The 17049-nt window shown below is 46.9% G+C and overlaps 1 protein-coding gene and 1 long non-coding RNA gene across 10 annotated transcripts in view; one reads left to right on the forward strand and one right to left on the reverse strand.

Annotated features, from left to right (window-relative positions):
- The window catches only part of ESRRB (estrogen related receptor beta), a 177853-nt gene that overhangs the window by 51563 nt on the left and 109241 nt on the right, over positions 1–17049 (reverse strand). For all 9 annotated transcript variants that reach the window (XM_045012603.1, XM_045012601.1, XM_045012602.1 and 6 more), the window contains one exon: positions 6621–7030. In XM_045012603.1, coding sequence (XP_044868538.1) covers positions 6621–7030 — 410 coding nt within the window. The remainder of the gene's footprint in view (positions 1–6620; positions 7031–17049) is intronic.
- On the forward strand, positions 3180–10455 carry LOC123368108. The gene is made up of 3 exons (XR_006578690.1): positions 3180–3309; positions 8588–8695; positions 10346–10455. It is a non-coding gene; the product is annotated as an uncharacterized LOC123368108 (long non-coding RNA).

Raw genomic sequence — 17049 nt, forward strand, 5'->3', positions numbered from 1 at the left:
AGGTGTCTAAATATGGATTCAGGAGCCTAACGTTAGAGTCTATTTTTGAAAATTTTGACAAGCACCAAAGTATGCGTTGGTGTAACCTTTCGGACAATGAGATTTTGAGAAAGCAGATTCTGTGCAATTGCACTTTAGTTAACCAAGAATTTCATTTAACCAGGTCTCATGCCAGGGAAGAGTGAGATTCTAAACACTTATAAGGCATGATACCATCAAGGGCGTCTGCTGACAGTAGCCACAAATGCCAAGCTTGAGTCACCAGCAGGTCTCTGCTTTGTTTATATTTTAATGCTGTCACAGGATTTTAACAAGTAAAATACATTTTTACTAAAGTCCCAGGGAAGATATGCTTCTGCATGAACTAGTCTGCATGATTCTACTCCTCAGAGAAAAAGGAAAACCAGGGATATGTCTGAGATGCTGTCTGATTTCAAGGCATCTTCTCATTATGCGTGGAGGGACTGTGACATCAGATATAACTTAGCCAATCACTACATAGCTGACATTAGTTCATGCGATTTTATTGGTTGTAATGTAAAAGTTGTTCTGAGCTTTCAAAAAAAATCCTATTTCTCAGATGTGACCTTGCAGCTGAGAAAGAACATATACATCTCTGGGGATAAGTTTACAAAAGGGCTAGTAGGTGCATACGCATGCATGCCACTGCTCTCTACGGGATGGAAGCAGAACTGCTCAATTGTGTGTCTTAAGCCCTATACTGCCAACTGCTAGGGGGAAATTTCCTTTAGCTCAAACACTAGTGGCTTGGATTTTTGGAACAAGAGGATCTGGATTCTATCCTTGCTGCTGCTATGAAATTCCCAGGGGCCTCTCTGAGCAGAAAAGCAACAACCACAGAGACCTAGAAGTCCATGGATTTGTTACAAGCACTTTGTTACCACCCCCGTGAGGTGGGTGATTAGCATTATCCACATTTGAAGCCTTAAATGGTATAAACTCCAGCTATTCCCCCCCTCCCCGCAGAAATTGCATGTCCTGCTATGTCCTGCCATAGCAGCTACATTCAGCTATTTGTCCTGAGGATGATCTTTACAGGATCCAGGGCATTCACAGGAGTGGGCTGTCCACTCTGGAATTCACTCTCAGAGATATGGCTGATCCAGAACCTGACCAGGTAAAATATGATGTAAAATGTTTCTCTTTGTCTGTGTTTTCACTAGCTGTAGGTTCTGGTATCTCTTATCATTTAGTACACTGGCTAGATTTGGGAGTCGGAGACCCAGAGTACAGTACAAGCTGATTTTGTGGGGAGGGGAATACAACAACTGACATTATTTTATTGCCTACCCAGAACCCTAATTTTTTTAATGACTGAAAAAAAATCAAATATATCAAAATAATAGCCCAAACTAATGAATTAATAATGGCTAGATCAGAGCAAAATTTGGAATTTCCATCATGAGAGAAATTCAGACATTTCAACATTTGTCTGAAATCAGGATGAAAAGTCAACATTTTTGCAGAATGGAAATTCTGAAAAATTCCAGTTGTGAACTATCAAAACAAAGTGTTTCAACATTCACAAAATCAAAATGTCTCATTTCAGTTTATTGACCTCACCCAAAAGACTTTGAATCTGATCAATAATAATCTGCATATTCGGACACTGGCACACTGCCTCATGCAAGCTGTAGTCTGGGAGCCCAATGCCCCCATTCTCCCCTTACGTGCCAGGTTATGTGGCTGGACTACATCTCCCACAGTGCACCCACAGTCACGTTACTCCCATGATGCACCGCACACTCAGCCGGCGGGAAATCTGCATTGCATTATCGGACATGTAGAGCCCAACTCACATGAGAGGATGGGGACCTGAACTACAATGCCTATATGGCAATATACTTATTGGGAAATTCAGTTTAATATTTCGTTACCTCAAATGAAAGATCTCATTTAGATTTTCCCCAGTGGAAAAAAAAATAAAAAATTTCCAGAAAACACAAAATTTTCCCACAATTTTGTTTTTGGTGGAAAGTGCATTTTCTGTTGGAAAAATCATTAGCTGGAAAATTCCTGACCAGCTCTCATGATAACCACATAGCAATCAGCCTGTCCCTCCTATCCCTCAGCCCATCACCTTCCAGAGACTGACAGAAATGGACTTTGCAATGCGTTTAGGAGATGGAAGCAAGCTCCAAAGCTGATGGGCTTTCACAGAAAACACTAACAGTCCTTTAAATCAAAGGATCTTCAGCTTGGGCATCTTTGTTTGATCAAAGCTATGGCAGTATCATATGGGGAGAGAAGATATGACAAGTAATCCAGACCCAAACCATTTAGGGGTCTGCAGCTTTCAACTCCACTATGAAATCAACAGGGAGTCAGTGCAGCTAGGGAGCATCAGTGACATGTGCTCTCAGCATGAAACTCTGCTTTGCAACCAGAGGCCACATTCTGCACTCGATCTCACTGTTCACAGAAATCAGGATGTAGCACCATGCAGAGAACAGTACAATAGCATGTTGCTACTTTAGCTCCCCATGTAAAGTGTGCAAAGCAGACAGGTTAGAAATGCTTGTAATGAAGTCATTAATTTTGCAGATTGGGAAACTAAATCACAGAGGGGTGAAGTGATTTGTCCAAGGGCATAAGGGTGTCAGTGTCAGAACTGAGTACAGAATCTACCTGCAGTATCTGTCTATCTAGATTCTTATACCATGCACATCACTGTGCTATCTGCATCCCCAGTCCCAATTCTGTGCTCGAGCTATCAGACAGCACCTCTCTCTGACATCACAGCCACAAAAAAGATGATCTGTGCTAGCAGGCAATGTAATAGGTTAGACCAAAGCACACATCACAAATACATCACACGGGGGCACACAGACAAACGTGCACATGTATATTAAGAAGCTTGGATGGTGATTTAAATTCTCTCAATAGTTATCAAATCTAGTGAATGAAATAAACCTGCAGGATGAATGAGGCTTTTGGAAACCTGTTGGCTGTTTGCTGTTGCTACTGATTTATAGAGAGCCTCTGTCTCTTCCCTCCTACTGCCCCCATCACACTTGAGAGCTCATTCTCCTTTTGCTCAACATGTCCTGCAGCAAAGCCTTCTTTGATCCTGCAATCTGCATATTGCCCTGGCTTCCAAGCAGGCCCCGCTTCCTATCTGATCCCCTTCTCTGCCCCTCATCTCCCCGATGGAATAAAAGCCTCAGTCTCAACTGCGTTAGACCGAGCTCTGCAGCTCAGATGAATAAGAGCATTTTGGTGCCCTAACTGCCAGACCAGCCGATGGAGAGAGGGATGTGAAGCTGCCTGAGATGAGCTGATGACAGGGTGAGAGAAATCCCCACTTATTCCTTCTCCCCATCTGTTATATGTTACAGTTAGGGAGCAGCCAACAAGGCTGCTGCACTCAGGGGGTCTCTCTATGCTGTAGGATGAAATCAGCTGACAACTTACACAGGCTGGTTGAGTCTCTGATTACTCTGTCTCTTTCCCCTTCACTTTCTCTCATTCTTTCTGAAATCTCCACCACTGCTGGTCTTTCCCCATCTCTCCTGATCTATTCTGGCTGGTAGTTTACTCGGGTAAGGTAAAGATTGCCTTCTCGTCTGCTACAGAGATTCCCCAGTGTTGCTCCCCTAGAGGGTTAACCTTTTACTCTCTTTCTATACAAAGATCCCCTGGTGCACGCTCCCCCTCCCCCAGAGTCCCTCCTTTAGCATTGATTGCCCAAATGTTCAGAACTGAAATACCAAGAATGGATCAACAGAGGGACAACACTCAGCGCTGCAAGGCAAGAGTGGATGTAAAAGTTCACATTCAACCCATGAAAACTCTGCAATGACAAGCCACAGAAATATTGCATATGAACATCTGGGCGTTCCATAGTGGTACACCTCTACCCCGATATAACGCGACCCAATATAACACAAATTTGGCTATAACGTGCTAAAGCAGTGCTCTGGGGGGGCGGGGCTGCGCCACTGTTGGCTAAGAGAAACACAACGGCGCTGCTTGGCAGCACAGTTCAGCTAACAACTCCCAGTGCACAAGCCAACAACCCACCCCACAGTGACCGATCAGAGGCATGGGCAGGTACAAGCAGGGCCGGCTCCAGACCCCAGCGTGCCAAGCGCGTGCTTGGGGCGGCGTCCCGCGGGAGGGCGGCAGGCGGCTCTGGTGGACCTCCCACAGGCATGCCTGCGGAGGGTCCGCAGGTCCCGCGGCTCCGGTGGAGCATACGCAGGCGTGCCTGCGGGAGGTCCACTGGAGCTGCGGGACCGGCGACCGCCAGAGCACCCCCTGCGGCGTGCCGCCGTGCTTGGGGCAGCGCAAATCCTAGAGCCGCCCCTGGGTACAAGATGCACCGGCCAGCCCAAGACAGCCGGGAGTGGAGTCCTCTACATAACAGCCCTTCAGCCCCTGGTGGCAAGGCACCGGCACAAGCGAGCGGACTCATCTCTACCTGCAGAGAGCTCGTTATTTTGCCACCACGTTGGATACGCTTCCGGAGTGGCCACCCGCAGGGCCAGCCTCACCCGGCTCCCACATGTACCGGAAATCTGGGGCAGTGGCAGCAGGGCACAGCAGAAGGGCACAGCGGGAGAGACGTGAGAACCGCCGCGCAGCACCCCACCCAAGCCACAGGGCCTAGCTCCCCATCAAGGAGTCAGGCTGCACGGTCCCTGCTGCCCACATAGCAAAGGCCATGGCCCTCAGCAGGGAGGCAGGACCGAGGAGCCACCTTACCCAGCAAGGAGGGGATTGAGGACAGAGACGGAGCCCTTGCGTGGGGGGATCGTCAGGGGCGGGAAAACAGGACTTCCCTGTTCCTTGCCTAGCGCGAGATTGCAGCAAACAGCCCGGGGTTAGCCGCTGTGTAACTCAGACCCGCTGTGGTCACAGCTGCCACCGTGCTGGCCCCTCAGCCTAGAGTAGGGGTTGTAAGAGCTCTGAAAACTAGCTGGGGACCAGAGAGCTGGGGATCAGTGTCTGTCAATCGAAGGCCAAAGCAAGTTTGATACAACGCGGTTTCACCTATAACTCGGTAAGATTTTTTGGCTCCCAAGGACCACGTTATATGGGGGTAGAGGTCTACATGTTTTCTATGTGGTCTAATGAGAGAGGACAAGCCAGGCAGAGGGAGATGGACCGTGTCAGTCTGGGGAAATGGAGAGTATTAATTTCCAGGGAGTGTAACAGTAAGGAGAGATGCCTGGGATCAGGGAGATCAGAGACAGAAATAGTCTATCCACAGAGACCAATGGAGGATTGTTCCCTGCACTGCTCTGTCCAGTCCAGATCCCAGCATCCCCAGCATGTGTGATCAGGTATGAGGGAACCACTCACTGAATACAAATAAAACACGTGTCCTTCCCACATACATAATTAATTAATTTAATCAGAGTCAAAGGTGTCTTTGGAGTAAATTCAATACACTTTCCATTGCAGGGTGAATGATGCTGTCCATCTTCTCAATTGGAGAGAGGGGGGGAATGTATGCACAGTGTGTCTATGCATGTGTGCTTATACTGGTGCATGTGTATGAATGTATCTGTGTGTATGGCAGCCTGCCTGTAAGTGTCTGTTTATTTGTCTATATTTGCATGGTATAGTTGTGTACATGTACACATGTGTGCCGTTGTTGGTACGTGCCACTGGTCCTGCAGGTATATACAATTCTTCTGCGTAACTGTGTGTGCGTGTGTGTGTGTGTGTGGTATGTAATAGGTGTACATATGTGTGCACATGCAGGTATGCATGCAGGTATATCTGGCTATATGTTTGTGTCTGTGTCCATGCTTGCACACATTTGGGGATTGTGGTGCATGCGTTGCTGTTTATGCTGAAATGTCGAGGCTGAAATTTTCAAAACAACTTAAGGAATTTGCAACTCTGACAGACTAAACAGCAATCGGGTGTCCTACCCCCAAGGCATCTGAAAATCTCTATCTAAGATCTTTAGAACCATGTGCTGTGGTGTTGCTGAGAAGGGAAGGGCATCAGCATGTCTCCATATTTGCGTGCACTATACAGCATCTCCATGAGGCCTACAGTGCTTCAGAACTTAATGGATGCAAACAGGATTGACTGGTTTCTGTGAAAACTTCTTTTCCTGGAGCACTGTTGTTCTCCCTGCAAGGTGCATAACATTATTAACAAGGCCCCAGCCCGATCCTGATGCCCTCAGCAGGCAGGGATTCTGCTCTCCAGATGAGCCTGTGCCAAACAAATACCCTCCCAGAGTAAACCCTATCCTCTTGCCAGCTACAAATCAGTGGGTAACTCCAGGAGTGGGGAGGGGTGCTGCCTCTTCACTGCAAAACTGGAGAACTCCTTGGAATTACATTTCCTGCAGCTACAGTCTGAAAACAGCTTTGCCTCGTGTGATGATACTGTTGCCAGTTGGGAACCTTGAAAGCTTCCCAGACTCACAAAGTATAAGGGCTTTGGGTCACATCAAGGGGTGGGAGTGGGGGAGGCTTGGCAGAGCTGTGCTTGGGAGCACAGGATAGATAATGTGTGTTTTTGTTGTTTTTCCTTCTCTCCTTTAAAGTGCCATAGGAGTACAAGAGCTTCTGCAACCACAGGAACCCAGCCCACCCATGGATGTGTGAGCTCCCTCTCCCACCACACTGTACCTTGAATTGTTCTTTTGAAGAAGGCTTTGCATGCCTCGCAGGAGGCCACGCCATAGTGGTAGCCAGACGCAATGTCCCCGCACACCAGGCACAGCCTCTTGGGGATGGCATTGAGCATGTACTCGCACTTGGTGGGCGAGTCCTCCATGATGGCGCTGGCACAGTCGTCGTAGCGCTTACGGCAGGATCCGCCACCAATCCCCGTGCCGTTGAACATGGGTGGCGAGTCCAGGCCATTCGGGTGGCCACCCATGGCGATGCCGTAGCCACCACTAGCGTCAGAGGAGCCGCTGGGGCTATGATGGCTGATGGCATCAATGCCAGAAGATGGGCTGGACGGCTCAGTCTTAATGAAGGATCCGCAGCTAGAGGTGAGATGCCGCTCCTCTGTGGACATTCTGCCAAGCAGCCTGTAGGAAGAGAGCACAGAAACTTATCAGTCCACAGAAATATCAGGAAGGGTGCAGTCACCACGAAGTCCATCCCATTCCCACCTTTGGTCCAGTTCAACCCACTCCCTTTGACTTCCTAAAGGACGTCAATTTGTTAAGAGCTGCCTCCCTACTCTCCACCAACCTGAGCAATGGGTAAGCACCATGATAATTTTTGTAGGTCACCTTTTCAGACAGTCCCAAATTTCAGTGAACAATCTGTTGAAGTAGCTTTGTTGTTAGCAGTGCCAGCTGGTCATAATCTATCCAGAGCAGGAGTTCACTACCATTGAGGACAGGTGAAAATCATGAACTGAGCAGGTCTGTAGTGGTGTCAGATGAGGTGCAGGATCCCTCAATCGGGGATTCCCAGCCACTGCTCCAGACAAACAGAGTTTACTAGCAGATTCCATACTAGGACATGAACAAGAGAGGATTCCTTCCGTTTGTAAATTCCCTTGCAGTAAAGTAAACGGAGTTATTATGGCCACTGTTTTCTTTTTCACCTTTTTCTTTTTTTCTTAAAGACTTGGGAATCCTCTCTACAAGAGAGGCTTCAGAAGCTGACAGATAACAGTTTGTATAAGCCTCCTCCAACTTCCTCATCTCTCCTCAGTTTAATTACAGGGACTTTTTGCTGAGAGAAAGATGCACAGGAATTGCCATACAAGATGAGACTAGTGCGCCATCTAGTCCAGGGTCCTGTCTCTTACACGGGCCAGTACCAGATGCATCAGAGGAGAGTGCGAGAAACCCTGAAGTGGGCATTTTGGGACTAATCTGTCCATTGCTAAAGTTTGGCCCAAACTGTCATCAGTTAGGGATTGCCTTATTCCTTGAAGCAGAAAGGTTTATATTCCATCCCAACTGTTTAGACACAAACAAACAAAACAACCTCATCTATAGTAACTATGGATATTTTCATTAGCCATACACACGTCTGATCTTTTTTTGAATCCCACTAAACTGTCGGCCTCCATGATGTGTTGTGGCACTGAGTTCCACAGGTTAATTGTGCACTTTGTGAAAAATTATTTCCTTGTATCAGTATTAAATTTGCTGACTTTCAATCAGGGCCAGCTCCAGCTTTTTTGCTGCCCCAAGCGGCAGGGGGAAAAAAAAACAAAACACGGTTGAGCTCCCGCCGAAGTGCCACTGAAGAAGAAGAGACGGAGTGAAGGACCCACCGCCAAAGTGCAGCCCAAGACCCAGACGTGCCGCCCCAATACCGAACGGAGTGCCACCCCTTTCTATTGACCGCCCTAGGCACCTGCTTCCTTTGCTGGTGCCTGGAGCCAGCCCTGCTTTCAATTTCACTAAAAGACCCTTTATTCTTGTGTTATGAGAGGGTGAAGAGGAGTGCCCAATCTACCTTCACTATGTCATTCATTAGTTGGTGTATCTTCGTCATTTCCCCACTAATTCATTTCCTCACTATCTTTTCAATCTTTCTTCATACAGAAGTCTTTCTAGGCCTTTCAAAGGTCTCATTAGCCACCTCTGAACCGCCTCCATTTCTGCTATATTTGTTTTTAGAGAGGATGACCAGAACTGAATTCAATTATCCAGATCCAGAGCTGATGTAAATCAGCATAACTACATTGAAATCAATTCTCCAGCTGAAGGTGTAGCCCAGCGTTCTAGGTAAGGATGAATCTCAAATTCATATACAGACATTATAATATTTTCAGTGTTATTTTTCATCCCATTTACTATACCTTCTACCATTGTTTGGTTTTTTTAAACCATTGCTAAATACTGAGCAGAGATTTTCATTGAGTTGTCCACAACGATGCTTAAGTCTTTTTTCTGAGTTATTACAGTTAATTTAGAACTCATTGTTGGGATTCCCTCCGAGACCTTTTCCACTCAGCTTATCCAGAACACCTCGTCCAGTTCTGGGAGAACACTTCATCCAGTTCTCTGAGATCCAAAAACTCAGTTCAAGTCCCCTTCATCACTTAGCCTTGTACCCAGGGCCGGCTCCAGACCCCAGCGCGGCAAGCACGCGCGTGGGGCGGCCCTTTCCCGGGGGGGGCGGCAGGCTGGGCCGGCGGACCTGCCACAGTCATGCCTGCGGGAGGTCCACCGGAGCCCTGGGACGACCGGACCTGCCGCAGGCATGACTGCGGAGGGGGCGCTCGTCCAGCGGCTCCAGTGGACCTCCCGCAGGCATGACTGCGGCAGCTCAAGCGGAGCCGCCGGACCTGCGAACCGTCCGCAGCTGCGGGAGGTCCAGCCGAGCCGCGTGACCAGCGGACCCTCTGCAGTTATGCCCGCGGGAGGTCCGCTGCTCCCGCGGCTCCGGGGCGCCTCCCGCGCATGACTGCTTGGGGCGGCCAAAAAGGTAGAGCCGCCCCTGCTTGTCCCCTATGCTCACGCTGGCCAGGGCCAGCCACAGGGGTTTAGAAACAGAGTGATACTACAATTCCAAATCATGTCACACACTACACAGTTTATATACATTTTTCCTAGCTACTAACATCCATATTTCTTGATCTGATTGGTTTTGCCATCACGCAGAGCACGTAAGGACCAATTGCTTTATGTCCTTCACCTTATTTACCTTTCAAGCTTATCAGTTCAGGTTGTTCCCACTTATCTCAAATAGCCTGAAAATGCCATCTCCAGCACACAGCCTGTCACTCCCTTGTTTACAGTTTAACCTTACACTCAAATCAAGCTATGTGCAAGTTTACTCATGCCCAGCAAGATCTATGCCTACATCCATCAACGTGTATGAAAAATTGAATGATTCCTTCCAACATACATCATCCTACATTTGTCAACAATTAATTTCAATGTGCCATTGTGCTACCCATTTACCCAGCTTTGTTAGGCCCCTCTGGAGTTCATCACAGTCTTCTCTGGTCTTGAATAATCTAAATAACTAACTTTGTGTCATCTGCAAATTTTGCCAACTCACTGCTCTCCACAACGCAAGTATTAACCTTCGGGCACCCATTGTTAACCTTCCTTTGCCATGCTGAAAATTAATCAGTTATTCCTACCTTTTGTTTTCTGCCTCTTAGATACTTTTTAATCCATACTAGTACTTAACTTCTCACCGCAGGACTACTGAGTTCCCCCTCTTGTGAAGGAATTTGTCAAAAGCTTTTTGAAAATCCAAATAAATGATAGCAATTGGTTGTCCTGTATGCACTAATTTGTTGACATGCCTAAAGAATTCTAATTGATCGGTGACGCATGATTTTGCTTTGTGGAAGCTCTACTGATTTTTGGTTGCCATGCCCTAATCATCTAGGTATTTTATCATTCTGCTTTTAATTTCAGCCCATGTACCTGGTAAGTGTACCACCATCCTGCCGTCAGAAGGTCAAACCCATCAGAGACAACAGAACAGAGCTTCTCTCATGTACCAAAATTAGAGTATGCATGAGTAGGTGAGTACTTATTCCAATGTGTATGTGCTGCTACACACTGGAGATGCAGCAGCTTTATGATCCTGTATCCTCATAGCCTCATTCTAACCAAGTCTCTCCTAATTTTCCCCCATCTACTCTCTGTTTAGCCCAATATTATGTTTCATCTTGTACCTCCCCCCAACTAGATCTGCCAACAACTCTGTTACCTATTGAGACATCTGACCTCAAGAGTGTGAGCAGGCATTTCCCATCCCTGGCCTGATGGGCTCCTCTACGCCAGGGTTAGTAAAGAGGAGCCCAACTATTGGTCCCACTCAGAGATGAGATCTGAAAAGTTAAGGACAACCCAAGCTTCGCCCAGTAGAGGGCTACAATGGACTAAGGTCCACTAACAGTTTGCAAACATGTAGCTGACTGCAGCTGCATTCATCTTTAGTAGAGAGGGGCAGTTACAGCAACCACAGATCTCAGCATGCAAAGCTGCCTGTCTGTTTTGGTCAAAATACAGCTTTGCACGCTGAGACCCACCTCTAGCCTCCATGGCCACATCTCTGTATTAAAGACAAAAGCTGTGGTCACACTGCTGAAAGCTGCCGGCTTCACTCTATCTGACCACCACTGCCAAAGGAATCCAGATGCAGCCCTGATCTGAAGAGCAGCTGGCACAATACCACCAGGTTAGGGTCACAACGGAAGGCAGAGATACCAAAAAACAATGTTGGTTGCCCTTTATTGCACAAAGGAGCTCACAGGTGAGAACAGGCAGTGTCACAACACCGGATGGAGGGACTGATGCTGTGCATATAGGCAAGGCCACCGCACTATGTTGGGGATTACGAAAAAGATCAGACTGGGATGTGAGCCACATTCCCAAATTCAAACAGGTGAATTAGAATCCCAGCCTCTTTCGTTTAAGAAGACTGTAATTCACATGCTCAAGGGGAAGGAAGACAAAGGAAAGCAAATTTACTGCTGGGGAAATTCTGCACCAAAAAATTAAAAATTCTGCACCAAAAAATTAAAAATTCTGTGCACAATATTTTAAAGGTCTGCAAAATTCTGCATATTTTATTTGTTAAAATAACACAATATAATCACTGTGGTTTCAATTATTTTGGTAATTTATTTAAACTACAATCCAATGGATGAAGAATGGGAGTGGGGACCATTGGAGGAAATCCCACAAATCCCTTCGAATAGTAACATAGCTAGTATTGACCCTTTACTTCTAATTATTAGTCAACAAATATATGCAGCCATATGCTCAGTGTTCCATCATAGGCGACTGAAGAGCAAGCGAGGGCTGGGGACTCAAACTCACAATGTATATTGGCTGCTGACCATCTCCAGAAAGGTCAGTAGCAAACAGTTCATGGAGCACATTTTGATAGGAAATTTTTTCAGCCCAAAAATTTAGACCAGTTCTAATCACTAACGCACCATAAGTATTTATGAGGCCACACTGTCCTTTACAATAAGGCTCCTTTAGACCACTCTGACAATGTAAAGGAGCCTTAAATTTTTTACACCAGTTTTATACTCCTGGCGGAATTCACTAAGAACAATGGGAATAATTCACTAAGCAGGCAAGCTGCTACATTCTGCTCTGCCTGAGGGGGACATGCCTACCTCCCCAGAAACACCCCAAAGCCCTGCCCCTCCATGCCGAGTATGCCGCAATAGTGAGCGAGAGGGACAGAGCATTTCTCTCTCTCAAACGCATGACTGTCCAGCCCTCCCATCCTGGTGGTGATTTATGTCTCTGCTGGCTGCTCCAGGCGCCCAAATTGACCTGCCTGCACTGCAGGGAAGAGCGAGTGACCGCTTTTGCAGCTTCCCTTTGCTTCCCCCTTAGAAGTCATTTTTCTGGGGGGAAGCAAAGAAATCTGCAGGGCCATGAATTCTGCGCATGTGCAGTCACACAGAATTCCCCCAGGAATACAAATTGGACCCTTCGATGACTTGGGAAAAGGATACTGAAAGCTAATAAATTAAGGGTCTGGGAGAATATACGCCAAACCCAGAAATGAAATACAACCAGGCTAGCATACTCCATGGTACACCAAACACCCCTAATGGAAGACAGACAGCATCAAGGGCTAACAAAACAGATGGAGAATACTCTGATATTGTGTCTGAGATGGTAGCTACCCACATCCTGTGAAGAGCACATTCCACATGAATCATTTAGGAAACATACTCACCCTGCTGCAACACACAGTCTAATGGTAACTTTCAAAAATATAAAGCAAACCCCATTAGAAGGAATAGAGTTGTGACTGTTAGGAGAACAGTACTAGTGTGACTTCCCCATGATAGTTCAAGAAAATCCAGATATACACACTCTGGCTGAGATTCAGGAACATTTAGAAGCATCTTCTACTTTATTTCCATACTGAGTCTTCGTATATTAACAATGGCTTTTAAGTGAGGTTTCACCTAGGAACGCCCATGTCTGGGCCAATTGTAACCCAGCCCAGAGGTGACCCTAGTTTGCAGCCACTTCTCAAAATTATAATCCCTGACAGTCAAACATGTATTTTAAGGACTGACAAACCTGGAGACTGAAGGCCTCTGTTTATCCCCAGCATAGGCAGGCCACGAATAGAGGCAGGGTTAGCTTCCCTACATGCTGACCCATCAATGTGCTGCCTTCTTGTGCTAGAGGAGTGTGAGGGGAGCTCAGCCTCCTTGGCCCAGTTCAGTTCTTTGACTCAGTGCTGAGACCAACACATAGAGGCCAGATAGTGCTACCTGTGATGGTGGTTTTCGTGATATAGACACCAGTCCTCTAGGATCTAGACTGAGGCCTCCCCAACCCATTTCACATGGGACACCAACAAGCCAATATATGGTAATAAGTAATCACCAGTGACTACTGACTAGGCCAGATTTGCATCAGTGACCTGGAGTAAAAGGCTGCATGTCCCATTGAGGTACAGAATTGGCAATCAGGACATCTTTGTTCATTACTGAGCTTATATTTTTATTTTTTGCTCTATGGAACAATTTGTGCATCCCATCACAGCCCAGGGTTAGCACTGTTCTGGGTCTCCCAAGAAGCTCCATGTGCTGAGCAAAGCCTGACAAATTCTGACCTTCCATAGGTTCCATGAACACTCCTAACAAAAAATCTCCCTTTTGACCAGGAATGTTTGTTATTTTTAAGCTGACTCAAAGTGATGGCAGCAAAATGCACAAAATGAGGCAAAATTTGGGAAAGTCAATGCAACTTGACAGCATTCTGAACAGCAGAAATAACTGCAAACCATTTCCACCTGTCCTGCATGTTCACAAAGTGAACAGCAGCTATTTGCTTGACTCTGGTTACCTTATTGGGAATGTAAAAGGAGAGAGACTTGATCCAATTCTCCTTCGAGCTGGCACAGGAAGCTCCGTTACTATTTCTGTGCCCATGTAACAAGCTTAGAGGTTCTAAACGTTTCGTTCTTTTCACCTTTCCTAATCATAGGTCATTCCCTCTAATCCTGTTAGCATCTTTGTTGCCCTTCTCTGGATTCTCTCCAATTTGCCTGTCTTTCCTGTAGCGAGGCGTCCAGACCTGCGTGCAGAACTTCAAGTGCAATCGTGCCAGGGCTCTGTGGAGAGGGACTATCTCTTCCCTGGCCGTGCAGTACAGCATTGGCTTTTCTAGCCATTGGATCACATTGTAGGCTGCTATCACTTGGTAACCACTAACCCAGTAGTTCTCAACCAGGGGTCTTGGGCCCCCCAGGGGGCCTCAAGCAGGTTTCAGGGGGCCCACCAAGCAGGCCAGCATTAGACTCACTGGGGCCCAGGGCAAAAAGCTGAAGCCCCACCGTATGGGGCTGAAGCCCAGGTCCCTGAGCCCCGCCACCCGGGGCTGAAGCTGATGCCTGAATAATGTAGTTCATGGGGGCCCCTATGGCATGGGGCCTCAGGCAACTGCCCTGCCTGCCACCCCCTAACACTGGTCCTGGCTTTTATATGCAGAACACCAGTTATTGTGGCACAGGTGGGACGTGGAGTTTTTATAGCATGTTGGGGGGGGTGGGGGGGCTCAGAAGGAAAAAGGTTGAGAACTCTGCACTAACCCACCCTGGTCTTTTTGAACATAACAGCTTTAGCCACCTTGCTCCCATTAGCACAGGGGATTCTCCCTGCTGCAAGGGCACTCTCTGCCATTTTCAGCCTCAGGTTTCTAATCTCTATCCATTTTCCCAAAACCCCTCTAACACAGCTTCCTCACTTGCTTGGTGCTTGTTTCCAGGACCTTCCAGCTTGGGGACTGTCTGTGAATATAATTTGTGCCTTTCACATACTCTTCCAGGACCTTTTGAACATTTCAGCCCTAGCATGATAAAGAACTTCTCTCACCCCTCCCTTTACAGCTTGTCAGCCAGTCTGTGATCCATTTCACAGGATTTGCATCCAAACCAATTTGATCTAATTTCCCTAATAAGATCTTGCATGGCTCCATGTCAAATGTCTGAGTAAAGTCAGACAGTCTATCCAAAGTATTGCCTTTGCCCACTAATTATCTAATTGTATCAAGAACAGCTATTGTCTGTTGAACTTGTTTCATAAACCCGTTGTTGTTTATTGCTCATGATGCTGTTAGCCTCTATACCCCCAATCCTGCCCTCAGACTCACGTGCACAAATCCCATTGACTTTGGATGGAGCTCCACAGAGATTTAGATGAGGGCAGAACTGGGCTCTGGAAGCTTACAGATTCCATCTATTAATATTGGTTGCATTATCTTCCTAGGCAGTGATGTTAGGTTAATGGGAGTTAGGAGTTCTCCCAGTTCTCTTCTAGCTTTTCTCCTGCCTTTCATCCTCCCCCTCTTCCCTGAAATGGCTGGATTGCTAATGGCTCAACACACTCTTAAGAGCAATGTTAGGAGCTGGAAAGGCTGCTAGACAGACAGTGCTAGAGAAGTCAAAGTATTCTCTGTATAACATTAAGGTAGTGAATACTGCCCATTAACACACCCTTAACAGAATTTTTGAGTTAAAAAATAATACATAAATGGCAAAAACTCAGGATATGTGCAGTTAAAGCTTCCACACCAATTTTTTGCACGTTATTCATGGTGATGTCTGTAAGAAGTCACCCTTTTCCCCCACCCCCGTCCCCATCCCCGCGTACACAGCTGTGGAATACCAGACTTCTTCCTGCAAAAGGCCAACATTTTCCAATCTCCAGTAACACACTCTTACTTAGGCCAGTGGAGGATCAGTGGAACAAAGACACATCCCTACCCCCTGCACAAACTCTATGCCAGTGTGAGACAGCTGGCACAATAGCTGGCTTCACGTTAGAGGGGAGCTCCCGTCCACCAGAGGGATTTTCTGTTGGCTACTTTTGGCCAGAGTCCAGCTACTCTCTGCTATCTGAGCAGCACAAAGTGGCAGTAGCAGAACCAAGAATCTGGCGCCAACTCTCCGCCTCATGCCAACAGTATCAAGAAGGCGGGGCTTGGAGGCTACAGGAAACAATTCTGCTCAACTTCTCCAGTGGCTGAGTCTTCACCACATGGACAAATGAACAGTGAGGAGGCAGTGGCATCTCACCACCCAAGCCTAATACTAGACTCCAACTTCCTGTAAGAGAGCAGGACGTGGTTGTTGGAAGTTCTGACCTATAGGCCAGGCCTCTGACCAGGGTCTTGTGCCCAAGTCCTGTATAAAACTGACCCAAAGTGGTCGAGATTTCCAAGACCAAGATTTAAATCATGGTTAAAAAGGACAAACACTGAATCGTTTCCCATAAGAAATTGCAGACATTTCTAGGGGTGGAAGAATTGGTTGAAGGAACAATTGGTTGACATTATAATCAAAGAGGCTGATAAAGGAGCTGCTGTTATCATCATGAACAGGTCTGACTACCAAAAGGAGGCCACCAGACAACTCTCCAATACCAAATTCTACAGGCCACTTCCCTCAGATCCCACTAAGGAATACACTAAGAAACTGCACCATCTACTCAGGACACTCCCTACACCAACACCGGAACAAATCAACATACCCTTAGAGCCCCGACCAGGGTTATTCTATCTACTACCCAAGATCCACAAACCCGAAAATCCTGGACGCCCCATCATCTCGGGCATTGGCACTCTCTCTGAAGGACTGTCTGGATTTGTGAACTCTCTACTCAGACCCTATGCCACCAGCACTCCCAGCTATCTCCGTGACACCACTGATTTTCTGAGGAAACTACAATGCATTGGTGACCTTCCAGAAAACACCATCCTAGCCACCATGGGGGGGAGGGATAGCTCAGTGGTTTGAGCATTGGCCTGCTAAACCAGGGTTGTGAGTTCAATCCTTGAGGGGGCCATTTGGGGATTGGTCCTGCTTTGAGCAGGGGGTTGGACTAGATGACCTCCTGAGGTTCCTTCCAACCCTAATAATCTATGATTCTATGACATAAATCAGACATTAGGAATGGCAATATACAAAAACCTGTAGGAGAACACTTCAACCTCCCTGGCCACACAATAGCAGATCTTAAGGTGGCCATCCTGCAGCAAAAAAACTTCAGGATCAAACTTCAAAGAGAAACTGCTGAGCTTCAGTTCATCTGCAAATTTGACACCATCAGCTCAGGATTAAACAAAGA

Source organism: Mauremys mutica, chromosome 4, assembly GCF_020497125.1.
Source record: "Mauremys mutica isolate MM-2020 ecotype Southern chromosome 4, ASM2049712v1, whole genome shotgun sequence".
Classification (NCBI taxonomy): domain Eukaryota; kingdom Metazoa; phylum Chordata; order Testudines; family Geoemydidae; genus Mauremys; species Mauremys mutica.